The following is a 23,221-nucleotide window of genomic DNA, read 5'->3' on the forward strand; positions in this document are numbered from 1 at the left end:
TTTTTTAAATGAATCAAATATGACGTTTGCCAGTTCCACAATCAAGCCAATGATTTACAGAGGTTTCTGCACAGAAATCTAAAAGGGGTTTTCCATTTAGGTAGATGTTCATAATTGTGTTTAACGCTTCTTGTTTAAGACCAGTACGTAATGTGTTTTTTTGAAAGTTCATTGCTGAGAAGCCCCTTTCAAACGTGCAGTACTCCCAGACAGAGAAAATATCAATTCCATTTCAGGGTCATCCTAGAAGTGAGGCGCTAGACTCCTGTAAGATAACAAAAATTGAAAATGTATCACGAACATTAACGGGAAAATGGCCGTCCGCGCGGACGTCGGATTCGAGAAATTCGTTGTCCGCGGGGAATTTTTGACCGTCGAGGACGGGCGGACGGGCTGTTTTTCCAGCCCTGGTCTTGCCTTCATATATATTTTTTTAACGATTTTACCACTAAAATACTTTTTTAATTGTTTTTTTGTGTATTAACCTATTTTTAACGTATTTTATTGTATTTCGCATGCATTAATTTCTCTATGTATTGTGGATTTTGATGCTCGCATTTTCCAATTATAATTATTATTAAAGGATTTTTTTCATGGCAGCAATAAAAAACTGTTTTATATATTTTTTTACCAATTTTTCATACGATATAACTAAAAGCGCATTTATTATATTTTTTCTTCTTAACTTTTGTTAACTGTTAGATTAGTATATCTAATTTCAACACATGTTAATTTTATTTTACTTCATATCACTAAGTTGTTTTCCACTTTTATTCTTTCATCTTAAGACTCATTTAGAAAAAAAAAATTTTTAAGTCTTCAACGCATTATGAAGAGTGATTTTCATCTTAGGATAATTATTATTTATTTTGAAATGTCTCTCTCACTGTCGTAAAGGAATGCGTCCTGATGAGAACCTTTACCTTTTTCCACCTTTTTTTTAAATTAATTTTCTAACTATATTATGTTTATGTATATATGCAGGAGAAGTGAAGACAAACGAGACAAAAGTGTCCTACTGGACTCTTTTGCAACAATATGGTCCAACAAGTATGGATCCAGATTGCTTACCTTGGAGATACTTTTCTGATGTAGATTTCAGGAGAGACGGTTATGATGGTTTGAATGGAATTTTACTTGTCTGTAGAAAAGGTATTCTTAACGAAGAAGGCAAACAGGTAAGGAAAAAAATATTTAATCTAATTTATTCAATTTGCTAGGATAAATCACTTATAAAATAAGAAGTTTATTGAATAAAGGGGTTTATTTTCATAGGAATACGATTTTTTTTATTAAAGAATTGCTAAAAGAACTATCTTTAAAAAAGGAGGTATTAAAAATTTATCTATAACATATTTTTACCATTAGCGGATATTTATAACCTCAAAAAATACTTTTTTTTATCTCAAAACCTGCTTCAATATTCTCTTTTAAACTTCATTTATAATTAAATTTTACATAAAAGGAAAATTTAGCTAGATTCAATAGATTACTTAGCTAGATTCAAATTCCAAAATTTTTATCAACATTACAAATTAGCATTAACAAATTATACTATTTTGAAGTTGAAAGTTTATATCCGATTAAATTATTGTATTTAAGAAGATAAAATTTCTATATAATTAAAATTTCGATTTCTTGTAAGAGATCGATCGATTCTTGTAAGACATATTTATTGTATAATCAAAACTACATATACAAATTTGTTATAATTCTCTATAAAATTACATTTTTCTTAAACTTCGTTATGTTTGAAAATTTATATACAAATTTTGTGATCAGTTAACTAATATAACTTATCTAAATGTTCCAACTCTAAACTAGAAAACTAGAAAACTCCCAACTAAACGTTCCAAGAATAAGGTATTTTTTCAGGTTGTTTTGATGTTTACAAGTGAAGTGACACTTGTCAACATCAAAACAACCTGATACGCCAGAGGTAGATAATTTTGTCATGATTTGCACCAAAAGTAAATTCATCAATAAACCTTAATTTAATACTTATTAACATCTTATAAAACTAACCTGAGTTAAAGCTAAGCATTACTTATAGTTGAAATCGCGTGAAATTATTCACACCTCAAATATATTTATTCACTTGAAGTGTAGAAAAAATAGCCTGTACCCCTGAAAATTGACTTCTCTAAGCAGGTTGCTCTAAGATAGATTTCTCTCAACTTTAAAACAACCTAAAATTTTAATAAAACAACCTCATGCATCTTGATTATAAACCTTAGGAGGCTGATTTTTTAAGGTTGTTTTTTAAGTCAACTTCTAATAAACCTCAAATCAAGCTTAACACCTCAAAACAATCACAAATAAACTCATTTGTTTCTGTCAGTTGTAATCAAAACAGTTGTATATATCTTTCAAAATTGACCTCTCTAAGCTGGTTGCTCTAAGGTAGATTTCTTTCAACTTTAAAACTGCCTAAAGCCTGAATAAAACAATTTCATAAATCTTGATTATAAACCTTGGGAGGTAGGTTTTTTAAGGTTGTTTTTTAAGTCAACTTCTAATGAACCTCAAATTGACCTTAACACCTCAAAACAATCTCAAATAAATCTATTTGTCTCTGTCAATTGTAATCAAAACAACAACAAAAAATTTAAAATATCTCGTCTGTTGTAATCAAAGTTTTGTCAGTTCTAACCAAAACAACAACAAAATTTTGCAAATATCTCGTCTGTTGTAATCAAAGTTCCGTCAGTTGTAATCAAAACAACAACAAAATTTTGTAAATATCTCGAATTTGTTTCAGTTTTATTGAGTTACAAATGTAATTTAATCAAATTTCGTAATTCTTGACTAAATTTCTAAAACTAAAATTTTTCTTTTTTCACGTTTATTTGTAGAAGAACTTCGATCGAGAATTCTCGCTACTTTTTTCTGCTGTGGATGAAAATGTTGCTCACTATATTGACGACAATGTCTTGGCATATACGAGTGATCCATATGGTGTTGATTTTTATGACAATGATTTTAGGATTGCCAATAGAAGATACGGTAAGAAAAATTTATTGAATGTGGGAAGGTATGAAAATTTGTTTTTGAATCTGACTGAATATCTGTTTTTCGGAGGAGGAGGGGAAAAAAAGTAAATAACACTGCATAACAAATTTTTCGTTGCACTTATAAAAATACTTGATCTTGTTTAATTCTGGTATGGGTATTTCAAATCCTAAATTAGTTTTACTCCTAAAGCTGCATACTTTAAATGAAATTTTTAGTATGATATTTCTAGTCTATTTTTGTAGAAATGTACGAGATAAAAAACGTTATATGTAAGGGTTCGCATAAATGTTGTGACAAACCTTTTAAGGGAGTTAAGGCACATCAACACGATTAAAATTGCATAGGAAACAATGCCTAGAAATGTCATGCTAAGGGCGCGGTTGAGGAAGCTTATCTAATGTGACATGTCTAGAAGCACTCAGAAAAAGTATTTATAATAGGGAAGCGCCCCTAGCGGTGTTTGACATTTCCGGTCATGGGTTCCTGAGCAATTTTAATCCTTATCATCAGCCCTAACGTCTTTAGAAGTTCGTCGCAACATTTATGTGACCCCCAAAGTTAACGTTAACCCTCAATTAGTTTACACATTTCGACCAAAAATGATTTAAATTTTCATTTTAAAAAAATGTAACTTGGCTATAAAAAGATTATAGATTATGTAGATTGAATCGATTGCAGATTTGTTACAAACGGGATTTGTTAAAAATTCTCCTGTAACAGAAAAAAAATTGTTCCTCCAGTCTAATCAATAAATCGTCACTAGTCAAATCTACACAATTCTACACAAAAGTGAAAGAAAGCCATATGTAGATATGGTTAATAAGATCAGACACCGATATTCTAATAATAATAATAATAATAATAAACAATTTTCCTAAACACTTAATTTAGAAATAAAACAAAATCAAAAATATAATAATAACAGTACAGGTAATTTTAACCCTCAAATTAGGGAAACAAATATATTTACAGGAAAACAATAACTTTATGACTTATAGTTTGCAGTGGACTGATCGTAAAGACACGGTTCCCAGTAGAACACCGAAATCACGCATTCAGTAAGCAGGTGGGTGACCACTTTGATCAGTCTGCGTAGGGACCGAGGGTGAGCGGTACCGGTTCTTATTAAACTTTTCTACCGTAAAGTACTCGACTTCGTGCGCAGTCGTCCGGTTACCAAAGCAGGGAGGCCATCCCCTCAGTAGAGAATCAATTGAGCAGGGGAGCCATCTCCTCAGTAGAGAATTGTGATGGCACGTCTTCGGATCATCCTCAGGAGTGTTCCCCAGACCGCCGCCAATAGCCCATTGTGCAGCTCTATTGTGACGTAAATAAAGTCCCTACCGACCTATAACTCATATCAATTTAATGCTGATGACAACCATACCAATATGAAAGTTAGTGTGCGAAAACTGGATCTATCATGTGATTTTCCAACCAATAAAAATGAATTTACAACAATGAAAAAATCAATGACATTATCATTAGATTTATATATATATATTAAGATACTCCCAATTCATATGTTCAATTCATATTAAGATACTCCCAATTCATATACTCACAATTCATATATTTACTTTTCAACTTCTTAAATGTTTTTTCAAGTTGTAATTCATGATGTGCTTTGCACAGTTTTCTGTGTTATGTTTATAATCTATCAGTACCCCTTGGATGCCCCTTGGCGGGGGCGGGACAGGGCTCAGTAATAAATATATATTAAGATAATTACAAAAAACACACAATACTTTACATGATCGTAAAAGAATTCTTGAAGTAAATTATCTTTAAAGTCTTTCTGCGCTTTTTGAAGTTTTTAGATTGAAGCATTTGAAAGAAAGATATTACATTCAACTTAATTTCCATACAAGGAGTACAAGGAAAAAAGATAAGTGAGCGACAGTTAGAAACACACCCAAAATGTACAATTTCATTTCACGCATACCAGTTAACATCCAAATAGACTTTTTTTTTGTTCTTATTAAACGAGCTGTATATTTATGTTATTTCTTCATGAATGTTTATTTTTTTATTATAATTCGGTTATATCTTGACTTTCTTGTGGTTATTTTTTGACGATAAATACATGCAAAAGTAATTAGGTTTTATCATACTCCGTTCATAAAAGGGACGCAGATTGCATTAGGTAAATAGCTTCCTGATAAAACTGTCAGATTAAACTTCTCTTTCATTCATCTAGTTAATTTAATCAAAAAGCAGAAAGTTTTCATCTGTGTTACGTGTCAAATTGTAAAACGTTATTTTACAATAAAAAATGCCATTCTGTTTAGATTTTATATACACAGAAAACGATTTGTTTTTATTTCCATAATTGTTTTTTACTTTTTTATGCATTTGCGCATAATTTCTGATTAATTGCATAATGATAAGCGTAATAAGCATGAATACAGTTAATTAAATATTATAACACGTTTACGATAGTATAAATTGAAGTTTTTGACAATGTTCGCAAGGCATGCGTCGCTTTTACACAAACTATCAATCACAGTTGTAAGACTTTCTCGGTTTTCTTTGTTTTTTCCCTTGGTATATTTTAATCCATCCTGTATATTTTAACCCTTAACTGTCTAGAAATACTTCAAGCTTAATTCCCAGAAGATATGCTTACAATAATTAATTATAACACCAATAACAATAATACATTAACAAAGATTAAATTAATTTCAAATATGTTAACAATTAAAGTGAAAAAAAAGGATTTCGCTGCCATTTGCGTGGCATAGGACACAGTAAAAAAAAGTGCTATGCCCCTTATATGACAGAATTGATTCTTATATTATTGCTTATCTAAGGGTTAATATAAGGAGTAGAATACGGTTGACATAGAAACAATATAAATAATACATATTTATATGTTATTATACTCTTAAATATTACAATAAAGTAACTGAATTAGTAAAATTTGATTTAAAAATTAAAAAAAAGTTCAGAGTTAAAAGAAGCAAAATAGAATCGAGTATGGAAAGTATGTTAGGTGTGTCAGTCAAAAAGAGCAGCCAAGTCAGTATGGTGAATTACAGCTTCACGGGAAGTGGTATTTCCCGTGTATATCTTATAGTTTGTTCAAAATGAGAACTCCTCCAGACATTCGTCTGGACCTGTGGCGGTGACCATGGTAACGAGGTATGACTGTTTCAAGTAGGAGTGCGGGGTCACTGTTTTAGAGTGGTTTCGGCTCGAGTTGGTGAGAGAAAGGGAATCTCTTCGGTCTATTGTGTTAGTCCTAGAGTGAAGCTACCCTCCCTAAAGTGCGCCACTCTTGTTTCCATAGCACCAGACGATTTCAGACTTCTTAGCTTACACAAACTATAGTTTATGTGTTCTTAGTAGCTCGGAATCAACTCTAATTCAATATTCCGCTCAGTTTCAAAACCGATATAAAGTTCATGCACGCTTATGTGGTTGAACAGAGTGGTGCGAAGGCAGGGTGATTACTACCATCATCCTCCATCTTATCTGAATTTTAACAATTTTAACACGGAAGTAGGAAGTACGCCATTAACACCTTCGCATTATTATTGAAATAGAATCCCATACCATTGCCAATAGCCTATTAGTATACTTTTAGTGCATTAAGTGTAGTAACTAGAGTTGTTTTTTAACAGCCAAACCAAATCAAAATTCTCCTCTACGAAAACTAATGTGTATTAATGTTTGAGTATTCTTGTCTCATGAGGGGGAATTGAAAAATACAAAATTATACAGCTGAACTAAAAAATCGAACTGCTTCAACTGGATTTAGTTGTTTAAGTGTGATAACTCAGCTAAAATTTTGACCACAATTATCTAAATTTTATTACATTAGATGTTAGCTAACAAGTATTTAAGAAAAATATGGACCAATTTTATTCTCATTTAAATTGAAGAGTTTGGAACAATATAATGATAATCAATACTTTTAAAATGACCAAAATAATTTTTTGAAAGTAGTTTCGGTGAAAAACACCACGATTTTCCTGTTAGCAGCAAAATTATTTTAGCTATTATAATGTTATTTAGAAAATACTTGTAATGAACCTATTTGGAAACAATAATAATTAGCAGTTTGAAGCAAAATATATTACTTTTGGAAAAAGTGTAGTTTATCGATGTATTGCTCTAAGTCAAATCCTTCAGTTACAAATTTGATAATCTCTGATGCTACGAAAATCAAAATAAAAAACGAACGAAAGCAAGATACTGTCAGAATTGATTTTCAGTGCATGATCAAATTTAAAAGGAGATACATTTATAATAAAATTAAATAAAGTTTTAAAAACTACGTTTTTCGATTACACTGAAAAAGAGAAAAAAATTTATTTTTGTTAGATCTGAAACGAAAAATGTAGGGTGCCTGACTTGCAAAAAGACTGCAGAAAATTTTCTTTGGATTAAAAGTTAATTATGTAGATTACACCCTAAGTTTTTCTTTCTTGGTTTAATAATAATGAAATTATTATCCTTTTATCTGTCTACTTTAAAAGTGTAGCTTTCAAAACTTTTATTAACTTTTATTAATTTGTGCCTGTTAATTTTTTTGCATAGAAAAACTGTCAAATTTCAATTGGAAAAACAAAAATAAAAAGTAAAGCAACAAATTTAGCAAACCCTTTTTAGAAAAACTATTGGTAACACCAACCACTAAGCTTCAGTTTATATTTAAGTACCCTAGTTAATCAAAAATAAGTCGAAGCTTTTATTGACGATAAATTCTTTCTGGTGATAAACTTGTGAAAAAAAATTTGGTTTGCAGCAATTAACAAATGAAAATTTGCATTATTATCAAGTACGGAGCACTGTAAAAACTTCAGAATCAAATTGCGGTAAAAAGGACTGGAACTCTGAGTGTGGATACTTTTTACCGTCTAATCCATTATATCGGTATATGTTACGGAACGAAAAATCTGATATACCATAATTTTTACAGTAATAATTATCGTAAAATCCTAAAATAACTATTACTGTAAAAATTACGGTATGATATTTTACGGTTAAAATGAATCTCACGGATGATGTACCTAAAATGCTGGTACTTTGTACCGTAATTTGATACGGAATTTTTTAAAGTGCAGTTAAAATTCGAGTTATCTAACTCAAAAGTGGTTGAAATTTTGAACTCAATATTCCACCATTACAGACACGAAATCGTCGTAAAAGCAATTCATTTCCATTCATAAAAAATCCCATCACATTTTAGATCTAGCATGCGAGCTTAAAGCTGAATTTGTGTCAATTTGAAACTATGTTAAAGATACATTTAGTATAAAAGTAAGAATGCATAAAAAAATCCCATAGCATTTTAAATCTAGCATGCGAGCTTAAAGCTGATTTTGTGTCAATTTGAAACTATGCTAAAGATGCATGGTATAAAATTAGAATGCATAAAAAATCCCATGTCTTTTTAAATCTAACATGCGAGCTTAAAGCTAATTTTGTGTTAATTTAAAACTGTGTTAAAAATTCATCTCATATAAATTTAAGAATTCGTTCAAACGAATAATCGCTTGAATTCTGCTAAGAAGACAGAACATAATATCCAATTGTTCAAATTCTGTCTATTAATTCGGCTCTTGGGTTTTAGCTATTAATGGACGTATGTACGGAAACTTGGAAGGACTATCGATGTGTAAAGGAGATCGCGTGGTGTGGAACATCCTTTGTGTTGGTAGATCCATTGATCTGCATACAGCATATTTCCATGGCAACAATTTCCTCCATCGGGGCATCTATAGAGATACGGTGACTGTAGTGCCGAGTATCTTATATGCAATAACAATGACAGTGGAAAATGAAGGTTTGTATTAAGTGCTATTTTAAATGTAACAATATCAAATTACTAACTTTAAATTTGTCCGAAAGTTGCGAAAAAACATTTGGACATATTTATAATTATTCTTATCTGTCTCATATATTCGTTAATTTCTAGATTAATTCGTTTTGTGGTTGCTTAGATTTTCGAGCGAAATAAAGTTTAAATGAAAGCTTTTTTTTTAAATAAAATGACATATTTTGTTTTAGCGAGTTATATAAAGTAAACGAAGAAAAATATTATGATAAAATTACCGCATCGTATGGTAATGACATTTCTGGTAAAAAAAATAAGCCAAAATTCTGGCCAATAAAGCCAAAATATATAGTATTTAAGCCATTCATTTTTCCGTTCAAATGGCAACGGTTTATCAGAAATTCTGGTTTTCAAAATTATAGTTCTTATTACCACTCATTACTATTAGTAAAAAATACAAAATTAAAAAATATATTTAACTGAATAAATGTTTTTTATACCATGTTCTAAGTTATCAAAATAAAATTACACGTTTATCAAATTTAACTGCACATTATAAAGGCAAATTTTATTATTAATTTCACCAAAACCATTAAGCGCTTCAGTAATTTTTATCGAACTTTTTGGTGTTCCCATAAAGGCAGAAGCACAGTAAATTTTATTATTTTATTTTGGTAGTTTTTATCAAACTTTTTTGAATGTAATGTTTAACCTTCATACAGCATATTACCATGGTAAAAATTTTCTTCATCAGGACATTTTCAGAAATATCGAGTTATTGCATTAATAGAAATCTTATAAATAAGATTATATATAAGATATATCTTATGTAATCCTATATATAAGATGTATATATACATCTTATATACATAACAGTGCAAGATGATAGCTTGTAATAATAGTTATTTTAAATTAACACAGATATTCCAAATAAATTTGAGTTCACAATATTGAAAAATGGTAACTATTCAAACTTGTACCACTAATAAGTTTAAATAACCACACTTATCTAAAATACTTATAACATTAAAATACATTGTTTTCCAGTAGTTTGGAAAAAAATTTANTAAAAAATGTTACAATTGACCCCACTCTCCCCTAATGTTTAACCTAGATACATATTACCATGGTAACAATTTTCTTCATCAGGACATTTTCAGAGATATCCAATTATTGCATTAATAGGAATCTTATATATAAGATGATATATAAGATGTATCTTATGTAATCTAATGTATAAGGTGCATATATACATCTTAGATACATGACAGTGTAAGATGATAGCTCGTAATAATAGTTATTTTAAATTAACATAGATATTCCAAATAAATTTGAGTTCACAATATTGAAAAATGGTAACTATTCAAACATGCACCACTAATAAGTTTAAATAACCACACTTATCTAAAATACTTATAACATTAAAATACATTGTTTTCCAGTAGTTTGGAAAAAAATTATAAAACCAACGTAATCAGATATAAACATTTGATACAAATTAATGACAGATTTTGAATTTTTATTCAGAATTACAATAAATTAAATTAAAAAACGTTTCTTGATTAAAATCTGATCAGTTTGGATAGATTTTAACGTTAGTTGATTTTGCTTACATCAGACATTTTAGAAGCATTTAAACTAATACGTTATCTCTTCAACTATAATTAAATAAACCATTTCGTAAATTTTCAAATATTGCTCTACATATTACCATAAAAGGTACGAAATTCAACGTTTTTTTTTATGTTAAGCTTACTTTTCATCCAATTTTTTTAAATATTTATTTTGACACTTTAAACAAAACCTTTATTTCTTAATTAAAATATGTCAATCACTTCATGAAATTTGAAATACTTCTAAAAGAAACTTAACGTGCAAAGAGTATGCATTTATTTCAATCTTATTTTAGAGAAAACGCAATAAATATACATTTCCTCTAACTTTTCGAAATACATTTCTGAGCATATTTTAAATTTTACAATGTTTCTTTGACACTTCATATAGTTAGAAATAAAAAAATTTAAATGACACTAAGTAAAAAAAAATTATAAGATTTTCCTTTCAATCATACTTTAGAAAAATAGTTTTAGAAATATATTTTATTTTCATTCATTTTGATTTTACCTCCCAGGAAAACGTAAAGTCGTTGTAGAAAAAAGTTGAATATTTTAATCAAATTTTATTCTAAGTTAAATATTGGCAAGATTTAAAACACACCAAATTGCTAAAATACATAAAAACAAAATGAAAAAAGTAAATATTAATCCTTACGCAGCTTGAGGGACAGTAAATATTGCTTCTAGGTTAAATTTAAAAAATAAAAATAAAAAGAAGAACATTCTATGCAAGAAGTTTAAGAAGATTTAATTATAAGAAGGGAAAAAAAAGACTACTAACTTTTAGTTTGCCTTATAACTCGTAAGACAAAGTTTAAATTGAAATAGGAAGAAAAGGTTTAAGAACGAGGAAGAACGTATTTTTTCTTTAATGAATTCAAATAATTTTTTATCGTGAATATTTTTTACTATTTTTTTTTTCATTTCTATTAAAAGCGATGGTTTAAGATTTCCTTAAGCTAAAACTTCAAGTATGTAGCGTCAAAAATAATTACAACTTACAAAGCGTGAAAGAATAAATACTGATTTTGATTTAGGTGTTATGTATTTCTTATGTATTCTCTTGCTTCGTTCTTATGGAACAATATTGAGTAAAACTTAATTGTTTAATTGTTCATCGGAAAATTAGGCCACGCAATTATTACATTATTATGAAGGAAAAAGAACATTTTTTTTTTATGTGGGTTATCTGAAATCAATTCTGTAATCGAGGAGAACAGTTTTCCTAATTCTTTATTACAAATACAATAAATTAAAGATTTGAGAGCAAAACAGAATTATTTAGAATAAAAGATTGAAATAAACATAAATAACTTATATTACACTTAAAAAAAATATGTTAAAAAAATATGTTAAAGATAAAATTTATCATGTTTTGGCTCTGTGGGAAAGCCAAAAAGCTCGGTAGTTTTTACTGGAAAACGTTGGTGATGATTTTTGCATACTTACCAATAAGTCATGGTTTTATAATATGTAATAAAATTTAGTCAACGAGGTAAAATCTGGTAATTTTGTCATGAAATTTCAGGGCACGCAATTTCATGACGTGGCACGAAGCCATATATTTAGTTAAATTTGTTTTACAGCTTTGTATTTTTTTTAATTAAATATGTGGTAATAAGAAATATAATTTTGAAAAGTGGAATTCCCGGTAATATCAGAATTAGGTAAAATTATCATGTTTTGGCTCTATGGGAACGCCAAAAATCTCGGTAATTTTTACTGGTAAACTTTAGTAATGATTTTTGCATACTTATCAATAAGTCATGGTTTTATAATATGTGATAAAATTTAGTCAACGCGGTAAATTTTTTTAATTTTATCATGAAACTTTAGAGCACAACGTTTCCTGACGTGGCACGAAGCCATATATTTAGTAAAATTTGTTTTACAGTTTTTTATTAAATATGTGGCAATAAGAAATATAATTTGAAAACCGGAATTCCCGGTAAACCGTTAACATATGAAAGACGAAATTAACAAATGAATGGTTTAAATATCATATATTTTGATTTTAATAACCCGAATTATGTTTGTTTTTCAGTAATGTCATCCTCATACAGAATGGTAATTTTACTTAACTTTTTATCCTTGTTCATAAGCAAGACGAAAGCTAAAAACAAATAGCAAAAAAATTTACTACGAGTGATAAGTAAATAAAAATTAAAGGGCGGTAAATAACTTTTGCTCTAATGAACAGTTTTCTTCTCCCGGAACGCGTAACGAAATTGAATTAAGATAACTAATTACGGCTCTTACATCGTATACTAAGAGATAAAAATGGAACCCTTGGAATAAGGACACCATACAAAGTATCTCATTCAGCCTTTAGCAATATTTGTTGGGTCGAAATATTTCTACATCACTTAACATTATGTATAGCCATTATGTATAGTCGAAACATTACTACATCACTTAACATTATGTATAGTCGTTATTGTATAATTTTTTGTCCATCCAACAGGTGACTAGATTTATTTTATATTTTGTAACTGTCGTTGAACAGCCGACTCAATTTTGGGTTTACAACTACAATTTTCAACTCCGCAGCCTTGTAATTTTGAACCAATCCAAAAAACAAGGAAGCGCCTGGATGAGTACTCCTAGAGGTATGATTTGTTATAGGAACATGAAAGACTTTGTGACTCGTCAGATTTAACATGCATCAGTCACCACTCTTTGGCCTTTCGGGTATCGAACCCTCGAAATCTTTTGCATGGGCCCAGTACCCTGTGAACCAGGCTATCTCGGCCCCAGGTAGAATTTCAGGTAGCTTGTAGAATTTCGGACAAAATGTCAACTCATGGTAGGAATGAGGCCACTATACGAAGTGCATCTGGTTGGTAATATTACTGCATCACTTAATATAGTGACATCATTTTACTACCAATAGTTGACTGGATTATGAAATGTCGAACAAATAGCCATCTTACTAGAGAAATGAGGGCTCTGTACAAAGTGTCTCATTCCTCCTATAAGATGGCTGATTGTTCGTAATATTACTTCAACACTTAATATATTAACATCATTTTACTATCCACAGGTGACTGGATTATAGAATGCAGAACAAACAGCCATCTTACTGGAGGAATGAGAGCTTTGTACAGAGTTGCTGAATGCCTAACTGGCAATCGCCAGAAACGTCAGATTAGTGACAGCAGCATCAATGAAATCGCAAGTCGAGTGGAATATTATGATGAAAATTCTAAAGAAGAGAAACAATACGAGAAGGAGACAATGAAGAAACCTTTACCGGAATTTAAAATGAAAGCAACACCAATGCGTGATGGCAAAATTCGAGAATATTTTGTCGCAGCTCTTGAGGAAGAATGGGAGTATGCTCCCAAAGACAGACATTTAATTCTGGGAGGTAGCTTAATGGATAGCGAGTAAGTATGCTCTTACAGCAATTATATTTTGCATACTTGAGACCAGAACTTATTTAACTGTGAACAGCAGTTTGAATTAGGGTCGCATCACTATTATATTTTATACGTTGTCGAAAATGAATCTGTAAATGAAAAGAAATTTCAAGCAAGTTCGTTGTCGGAAATTCTCCTTATCATCATTAAACTTAGATTCAAATATCTATTTTTAAGATGTTTCAGTTTTTTATACAGGTTTGAGGTTATAGTGTTCATGAAATAATCTATTTATATTTTATACGCTGTAGAAAATGAATCTGTTAATGAAAAGACATTTCGAGCAAATTCGTAGTCAGAAATTCTCCTTTTCATCATTAAATTTAGATTCAACTATCTATTTTTAAGAAAAATGTTTTGGTTTTTAATATATATTATAGTGTTCATAAAATAATACAATTTAAAAATTCGTAATAAAACTAGATTCCATCTACTTGAATATTATACAAAAGTAATAAAAATTTAAAGCATATTTATTAAAAAATATTTTTAGAAAAGTAATTGTTCAAATATTAGTATCTAATTCTGTTTAAATTTGACTTGCAACAACGTTTCATTTAGGTAATAAAAAAGTTTAAAATTTAATATACATCGTCAATAAAATAATGTATTAGAGAATCATTGCTTCTGCAAAATATGAATGGCTTGAGAGCGTAATTGTTAACTACAAAATTACAAATTCAGTGCAGGAATATATTCTTTCATTAATAAAGCGGGTTAGGTCCAAAATTGTAGCTATTTGTTTAAGTGAACGAATCCTAATCTGTTTTAAACTTAGCTTAATAAAATATCTATTAAAGTGTCTATTAAAGTGTCTATTAAACTTTTCGTCTAACTGCTAAATTGAAACATTTGCTAAAGTATAAGTTGTTGCATTTGAATGATGTCAGTCTAAAAAAAAATTTCCAAGTAAAAAAGTAAAGCATAAAATGCATATGTCACCATCAAAAATCAAATTAAATCTGCGAATAATTATGTGTGGCAATTTCAGCCAAAGTATGAAATAAAAGAATTATTTTACGCTTTTTCTATGCATTCCTTATTAGGACAAATGCATTTTATGCAAAGTATGAAATGCTTGAATCATTATTATATATATATTGCATTAAGGTTCTTTATTCGTCATTCTACTGAATGACAATGAAAAGTATGAAATATTATTCATTTCATGCTTTTTGGGTTTGCCATTTGGCATTCTATACAAGGACTAGGTATTCTATAAATCTTACACGGAGAAAAAAATCTGTTAAAATTGCCATGCTGTGTAATGATGACATTTTAGGTCAATGAAACCAAAATATACAATATTTAAACCATTCATTTAGTAATTTCTCCGTTGCTGAGGTAACAGGTTTTCAAAATTATAGTTAATTATAGTTCTTACTACCACACATTTAGTGAAAAATACAAAACTGAAAAGTAAAAACCAAATAAATGGTTTTTAGACCATGCACGGAGGTATGATAAAATTACCAAATTTTACCACATTTGCCTAACTTTATCACACATTATAAAACCATATTATATTGTTAATTTAATCAAAATTATTACCAAAGCGATTCAGTAAAAATTGCCAACCTTTTTTAGTATTCCCGTAAATTCAGTAACATGGTAAATTCACCATATTCTAATAGATTTAACAATACTTTTTTCTCAATCTAAGCAATGACAAAGGCTTTTCAGAATGCCGAATTTCATAAATTGATTCATTACCATTAACATAATTAAAAGTCATTGTTGAAATTAAAATAACTTAATTCGTATTTTAACTTCGCTTTCCTTTCCAGAGAAAGTAAAAGGTTCGTGGAACGTGGCGACAACCGTATTGGAACCCGATATAAGAAAGCTCTTTTTAGAGAATTCACTGACGGAACCTTTACCAAAAGAAAATGGGAAACTCCAAAAACAATTCACCTAGGAGTTCTAGGTCCGATGATAAAAGCTGAAGTAGGCGATCTCTTACGAGTTACGTTTCGGAATATGGCATCAAGACCTTATTCGTTTCATCCACATGGACTCCTAAACCACCAAGACAAAAATCACATGAATCTAGGAGCTGATGAGGATCCAGTTTACCCAGGAGATGTTATGGTTTACGAATGGGTTGTACCGAAAATGGCTGGCCCTGGTCCCAATGGATTCAACTGCACTTCATGGGCTTATTATTCAGCTGTTGATCCAGTAAAAGACACAAATGCTGGGCTCATTGGCCCTCTAGTCATTTGTCGTCATGGAATTTTAAACGAAAATGGTGAGTTTTAATTTTGGGAATGAACAATGAATTTTATAATTTAGGAATTGTGTTGCAAATAGCTATTTTTATATTGATCTGAAATCCTTGAAAAGTTTATTATTTTTATTTAAGATAATAGCAATAATTTAAATTGATATTTGGATCCTTTTTTTCTAGATGTTTGGTTTTTTTTATTGTAAAAACATGCTGATTATGATATTAATAACAGAATCGCTAATTACGTTATTATTAAATTTTTATAAATTGTTAAAAAAGACTTACTAATTTAAAAGAAGATTCAAAACTTTTAATAGGTAGAATTTCAAATTAAATAGTAGTATAAAATGCAAACTGGTTTTCTGGGAATAAGGAGAAACAACTTATGAATCACTACAAAAACCTACCTATTAAATGGAGATAAATCTAGCTATTAAATGGTATTTTTATTAGAGATATGTCTTAGGTTTTGTCGCCAATAATTCTGAGATAAGAGTTATTCACAGCAGCTTAAGCTTTTTGAGGAATCAAATAAAAGTCTAAAATGCTTTTTATTACACAATTATTAATTTATTCGTATAATTATACTTTTATTCACTTGTATGATTTTGTTACTAATTATTTACTATTTTTTTATATATAAAATTATTAATTTACCATTTAATTATTTTTTTAATAAATAGGGTTAAAGACTAATTACATTTCATATTTTGAATATTTGTGGCTGTTATCCACTCATTGGTAGAATTTTCAAATGTTTAAGAATATTCTTCAATAGAAGCTTATTTAAATAATTATAAAAAAGTTATTTATTTTAACTTATTTGCGATATTTCATTGTCAAAAATATTACTTTTTTATTATTTTTTTTTCAGGAGACAGGACAGATGCAGAACAAGAATTCGTTGTGCTATACACTATTCTAGATGAAAATGACAGTTGGTACATTCAAGAAAATGTCATGAGATACACTAGGCAACCCTATTCAGTGGATTTTAATGATGCTGATTTTAAAGCCAGCAATAGAATGCACGGTAATGCTGATTTATATTTTATTTTATAAGTTAAGGATTAATTGAAGCATATGGTCAAATTACCAAAAGTGCAATCGTGCAAAACACTTTGTTCATTCTGTATTTTGGAAATGTACGTACTACGAATAAACATACTTAATAAACAAACTCCCCTCTCTCACTCTCTCTCTCTCCCTATCTATTAATATCTGTATCTATCTATATAATCTATCTATCTATCTATATATCTATACCTCTCTCTTGTGCACTTGGAGAGTAAGAAATGTAATTAATCTCCTTCTTCTTGGACACTACAGCCCAATCAATAACTTTTAAATTATCATATCTATAAATAATCATATGTACATTTTTAAATAATCGTATCATACCTGCCTATAAAGACCTAACTTGATTCATGAATAAAATAGCAAAAAATTGACATATTTCGAGCGCTTGTTAACAGGGCAAATTAGAAATATGAAAACTCACAGTTTTCAATGAAAATCTAGGTAACAAAACAAGAAAAACCGTTCTGACTGAAGGAGGCAAATCAAGGCAGAATATATTTCCATGCAGAATATGGGGTGAATTTTTAATATCATTTTTTTTTAAAATCTTAACACGACGAAATCAAAACAATGCGATGTAATTAAATATGATTAAAGGCTTTCTTCGTGTATGCACGTCATTAAGAAATCGATTAATTATCCCTTGCCGCACATCGTTGAGATCTGGGGGATAAGTTTTTCTTCTATAACGCGAAATTCTTTTTATCTCTAAAGTTTAATAGCTCATCTTAGTGCTATTGAACTTTATTACTCCATTCTCTAACAAATTCATTCCTCACAACTTTACATTTCGCATGGAAATATAACCTATAATATATATATATATATATATAATAAATAAGTAAATACAAGAAAACACGAGGAAAGTTAAGAAAAACAATAAGTTTCAACTAAAGTTCATCATAACATAACAACATAAGTTCAACATAAGTTCAAACAAAATTTTCTGTCCTTGTAAGTTGATCTGATTTTGCTACTCGCTTTATAGTCCCTTTTAAATGTTTTTTATTTTATTTTCTGTTTTTGCATGCTATTTTTACTTTTTGTGATCTATTTTATTTGTTGTTATTTTTATAAAAAAAAATTTTGAGTGCTCCTCACACTATTGTATTAATATATTTTGCTTTGGCTTTATTGATACAATATCAGAAAGCACTCTGTTTTGCGGATATAATCGTGTGGGCTGAAGAAAAGATTATATCTTTTTTTTTCCCGGTTTTATTTTTCCGGTTTTTTAAATAAAATTTCATCCTTTTTTTTTCTTTTTTTTTAAATATATTATATAAACTGTTGTTTGTTATTTTTTACTTATTATTCCCCCCCCCTTTTTTCATATGTCTATAATTTTTCTTTGTTTTATTCTTCATTTTGAACTTATATATATATATATATATATATATATAGTATTCGTTTTAAATTTTTACCCTTGTAATTCACCTTCAGCGCAATTTTGTCTTGAAAACTAATCTCTTGTCTTGATTCTTTTAACAGCTGTAAACGGACGAATATTTGGTACTCTGGAAGGACTAGTGTCTCGAAACGGTACTAAGACAGCTTGGTACCTCCTGGGAATGGGAAGTGAACAGGATCTTCATACTGCTCATTTCCATGGTCAGACGTTTCTCATTCGCTCGGACACTGTCCGGCGTGGAGACGTTGTTGATTTGTTCCCCGGTTATTTCGAGACTGTAGAGATGATGAATGATAATCCGGGTACCTGGATCTTACACTGTCATGTTGATGACCACATGAGTTATGGGATGGCTGTCACTTTCTCAGTTGTTCCATGAGATTCATTTTGTTTCCACATGAATGTTATTGATAAATTATGGAGAGTTTGTAAATTATGAATAAAAGGAATTACAAATTAAGGAATGCCTTGTCTCTGCATTTTTATATTTATTTTACTCATTTATAATTAATAAATACAGAATTCTTATTTTAATGGCTTCTTTTCCTTAAAGTCACGTCACACATAATATTATTCTTTGATAGTTTCTTGCAATTTTTCATTTCGGTCCAATATTGCAGATATTGCACGGCAAATTCAGAAAAAAAAATTATAAAAATTTTTAAAAATTGGTATTGCGACATTTAATCTTAACATATTATAAATAATTCAAATATTACGACTTGATTAAATAGTGGGATAAAAAAAACTATTGAAAATCTTTGTGAATATTTTTCAGAATTTAAAAAAATATGTTTTATGATTTTTAAAATATTTTTATTAATATCTTTATTGGAGGCACCTCGATGAGAAAAATTCTGTGAATAAGACGTTCTTTGTCTACATGGACCATGGATTATGCCACAAAATTTAAAACCAATAGAGTTTTGAGTCAGAAATTTCTCATTGTGGCTGAGAAAGAGTTTTATTTTTCTGGAAAATTTTAAAAAATTGCCCCTCTTAACTTAAAAGAAGAAATACTCCCCCAGAGCTTAAAGTTAAAATCCAATATACTAGATGGCGCCACGAAGCATGAGGAGAAGTTATCTTTTAAATTTATAATTGCTTTCAACCATATTTTTATTAAAAAACAAATACAAAACATTTTCCTAATCTTCTGCGTTCAGAACCTTTCAAATCGAAATAAAAGGTGTTCTTTTAATACACATATTTATTGCATTTAAGAACGCAAACAATTTTCCTTTTTCTCACTTGTCTTTTAAGAAAGCGAAGTTAAAATCATCCGTAAACTCTCATAAGAGCGATTTTATGCCATTTTAACAACAATAGGATACGTTTTTCATAACTCAGTATTAACTCTGAGTATATGTTTTGTACAAATTAAAATAATGATATATTGCTAGATAGTCAGGGAGGGAAAAAAATTAATAACCAATTTCGTTTTGCGATGGGAGAAGTTTTGAAATCGTTAACTATTTAAATTGTTACTTAAAAATTATTTAGTAAAATCTGTGACATGATTTAAATAATTGTATATTAGAGGAACTGTCAATTATTTAAAAATTATTTTAAAACAAAATTATCACGATGCAAATAAAACAATTCATAAGGTAACAAAAATTTCTTCCGGAAGGTCCATGAAAACAAAATAAAGGAAATCGAAAAAAAATATACCACGAACAATTTATTCTATATATATTTACAAATTGAATAATTGATTACTTTGTTTTATATATTATGTAAATATCTCTGGCTATAAGTCCCACGTGGTCTAGTGGTTAGGATACCTGGCTCTCACCCAGGAGGCCCGGGTTCGATTCCCGGCGTGGGAAGTCTTTTTTACATGAAATGTTTACAAAACAGCAAATAATCAGCATTCATAATTATAATTATAATCTATAAGCTTATGAAATTCGATACTTTTCTGTTGATTCATTGACTAAATTAATTAAAAGAGATCTTTTGCTTACAAAAAAATGAAATTACAAAAAAAAGTTGCAAATTCAGCGTCGCCCTAAAAGAATAGATAAAACGCTGTGACTGCTAAACACTATAAATACGTTTTTCCCCTTCTTCATTTTTTGCTGCAATGAAATATTTTCAATTGGGAGGATATTTAAATAAAACAAAATATTTTATGTCCAGATTTCAACGAATGTTTAAAGTTTGTAATATTTCTAGCCTATTCTCCTATATCCACAATAAAAATTGTACCATGTAATATAACTAATCTCGTTCATTTTAACAGGTAATATTTCGTAGGTATTTTGTAAGCTGATTAAAGTTATGAGTGTAAAAAATCACTCTTAAATTAACAATACAAATTATATTTTTTACTTATTTTTTCATTTAATTCATTGTTGTTTAATACTTAATTATTTATTCTTAGAATGTAGCACACGACTATATCATATGATTTAGCAATCACAAAGAAATCACTTGGCAGAAATTACTCTGGTACATATATTTTGAAAGCACATTCGCTTAATTATCACTAGTAAAATATAGAAACAAATGATAATGCTCACAGTCCTTATGGTAATAATATTTCACAGTCCTTATATAAATAATAATACCTATGCCGTTAGTGATTCAACCTTCGAAATGCCGTATTAAGAAAGGGTAAACCAAATAATTTGAAATTTGATAAATTTGCTACTAAAGAACATTTAAAGACAATAGAATTAAAAAAAGGTATAAAAAAATTTCAACGATGTTCCATTCCTGGAACATTTGAGTTTGGCAGCTTTTTTGACTGACGGTGGTAACAATTGCGTTCCAGTACACAACCTCAATCGGAACAAAATGGTATCCACTTATAGTTTGACTACGGTAAGAACTCCCTCCGTCACAAAGTCTAAGGCCGCCGGCTGCTATGGAAACAAGAATAGAACATTCCAGGTAGGGTAGCTTCTCTTCACTCTAGGGCTAACACAATAGACCGAAGAAAAAGATTCCCTTTCTCTCACCAACCAGAGCCAAAACCTGTCCTAAACAGTGTCCCCACACCCCTAATTAAAATAGTTATGCCTCGTTATCATGGTGACCATCCCCACGGGTCCAGACGAATGGCCAAGAGAGTTCTTATTTCAGACAAACTATAATAGACCTTGAAAATGTAAAATATCATTCTGGGAAGTATATTAGAAGTTTTAAACTTTTATCAATGGGTAAAATTATTATATGTTGACGAGATATTCTGGATGATCTCCAGGAATAGTTTTTAAAATACTTCTAGAGGTGCACGATTTATGACATTTTTACAAAATTTCTTCCAGCTTTTTTTAATTCTGTTGGCTCATCAAATTTCATTTCCTTATTCGATTTTGTAACTGGGCTTTCATTTTTTTCTAATTTTGTGTTTGCGCTTACTTTAGGACTTTTGATTCCCACTTAATCTTCTCCAATATTACTTTTAAAAACAATATCCCACAGAGATTAGAATGTCATAATAAGTTCTAAGTTGTTTTTTTATCTATGTTTCCCATACAATTTTTTCCCCAGCCATTTTAGGGCAGATTTACTGGCCACTCTTTCAGGGGCACCATATTAGGTGGCCTAACGTTGCTCCCACAGTAGGGACAGATAGTACAGAGAATGAAAGAACATCCATGCCTTGCCCGGAATTCGAACCCAGAACCTTTCTTTTCCATATAAATTAAAACTCCTGGTTCATTAAGCTCCAGCCGATAAATATCTAGACCTTCCAAATCTGAATCAGAATATATTTCAAAGAAGGCCTACGTTTGTTCTAGCGTTATGCATCTCTTATACATGTGACTAAATGAAAGCAAAATTTGTGAATGTGACAAATAGAAGGAGAACACGCTTTTCTTTTTATCTACTCACTCTGTAACAGCAAATTTATCGCAAAAGTAAAATTAGTCGAGAGAATCATAAAGGAAAACTATCAATAACAAGAATCTATACAATACCATTGCTCGTTTGATGTTAATTTTTAACTCTATCATTGTCAAACTACTTTAAAAAGTAGTACATCCACCTGAAAGCCTTTTCAGAAGAAATTTCTTTTCAATAGTTAGAATTTCAATTCAACAAAAGAGAAAATCATTGACTAAGAAACAGTACATATATTAGTACTTACTAAGTATTCTGCTTCTGTCATTCTGTTATCAGCCACCTGTACTGTAAATTTATCACGCTTTTCATTCAAATATCATTATTTATCTTGAATAAGTGTCATAATACCATTGAATGAAATGCAAATAACATAAATCAATGCATCACTCGAAAATCTAAAAACAGAACCCTTGAACGACAATTTTCAGAAATGAAACATCATGTTTTAAACTAATATTTTTAGCTTTAAATTTTAAAATAAAACTTGATGCCTATCGGCGGCTTATATTATCCTTTTAAGAGCTTGTAAGAGTTGTAGTTGTATTATATGTAATTATTGAATTTTTTATAAAAAAATTTTAAGAAGTTGGATAAAAATTTGAGCATTATATCAAATTTCTCAAATTCATAAAAAGTCAAGTAATTATGGAAACGGAACCAAACTAAATGCAAAGAATACTTGCCATGAAAATTTTAGATGTATGGTAAACAATATTATTCGGTCATTAAATTAAAACTCAATTGTTCATTAAATTTGAACTCAAGTCCATGTTCCAGTTTTGGAACATTGGCATGTAAGCA

General features: G+C 29.5%; 1 protein-coding gene and 1 non-coding gene across 2 annotated transcripts in view; both read left to right on the forward strand.

Annotated features, from left to right (window-relative positions):
- Positions 1–19,019, forward strand: part of LOC107453698 (hephaestin-like protein) — a 38,252-nt gene extending 19,233 nt beyond the window's left edge. Inside the window, exons 8-14 of the mRNA XM_043038979.2 lie at positions 985–1,178; positions 2,856–3,006; positions 8,597–8,809; positions 13,460–13,805; positions 15,626–16,089; positions 16,943–17,101; positions 18,640–19,019. Of these exons, the coding sequence (XP_042894913.2) occupies positions 985–1,178; positions 2,856–3,006; positions 8,597–8,809; positions 13,460–13,805; positions 15,626–16,089; positions 16,943–17,101; positions 18,640–18,938 (1,826 nt within the window). The 3' untranslated portion in view covers positions 18,939–19,019. The remainder of the gene's footprint in view (positions 1–984; positions 1,179–2,855; positions 3,007–8,596; positions 8,810–13,459; positions 13,806–15,625; positions 16,090–16,942; positions 17,102–18,639) is intronic.
- A 1,300-nt stretch (positions 19,020–20,319) lies between these two features.
- Positions 20,320–20,391, forward strand: TRNAE-CUC (transfer RNA glutamic acid (anticodon CUC)). Its single transcript has one exon. It is a non-coding gene; the product is annotated as a tRNA-Glu (tRNA).
- Positions 20,392–23,221: the final 2,830 nt, after the last annotated feature.

The sequence above is a fragment of the Parasteatoda tepidariorum genome, chromosome 2 (genome assembly GCF_043381705.1).
Source record: "Parasteatoda tepidariorum isolate YZ-2023 chromosome 2, CAS_Ptep_4.0, whole genome shotgun sequence".
Taxonomy (NCBI): Eukaryota; Metazoa; Arthropoda; class Arachnida; order Araneae; family Theridiidae; genus Parasteatoda; species Parasteatoda tepidariorum.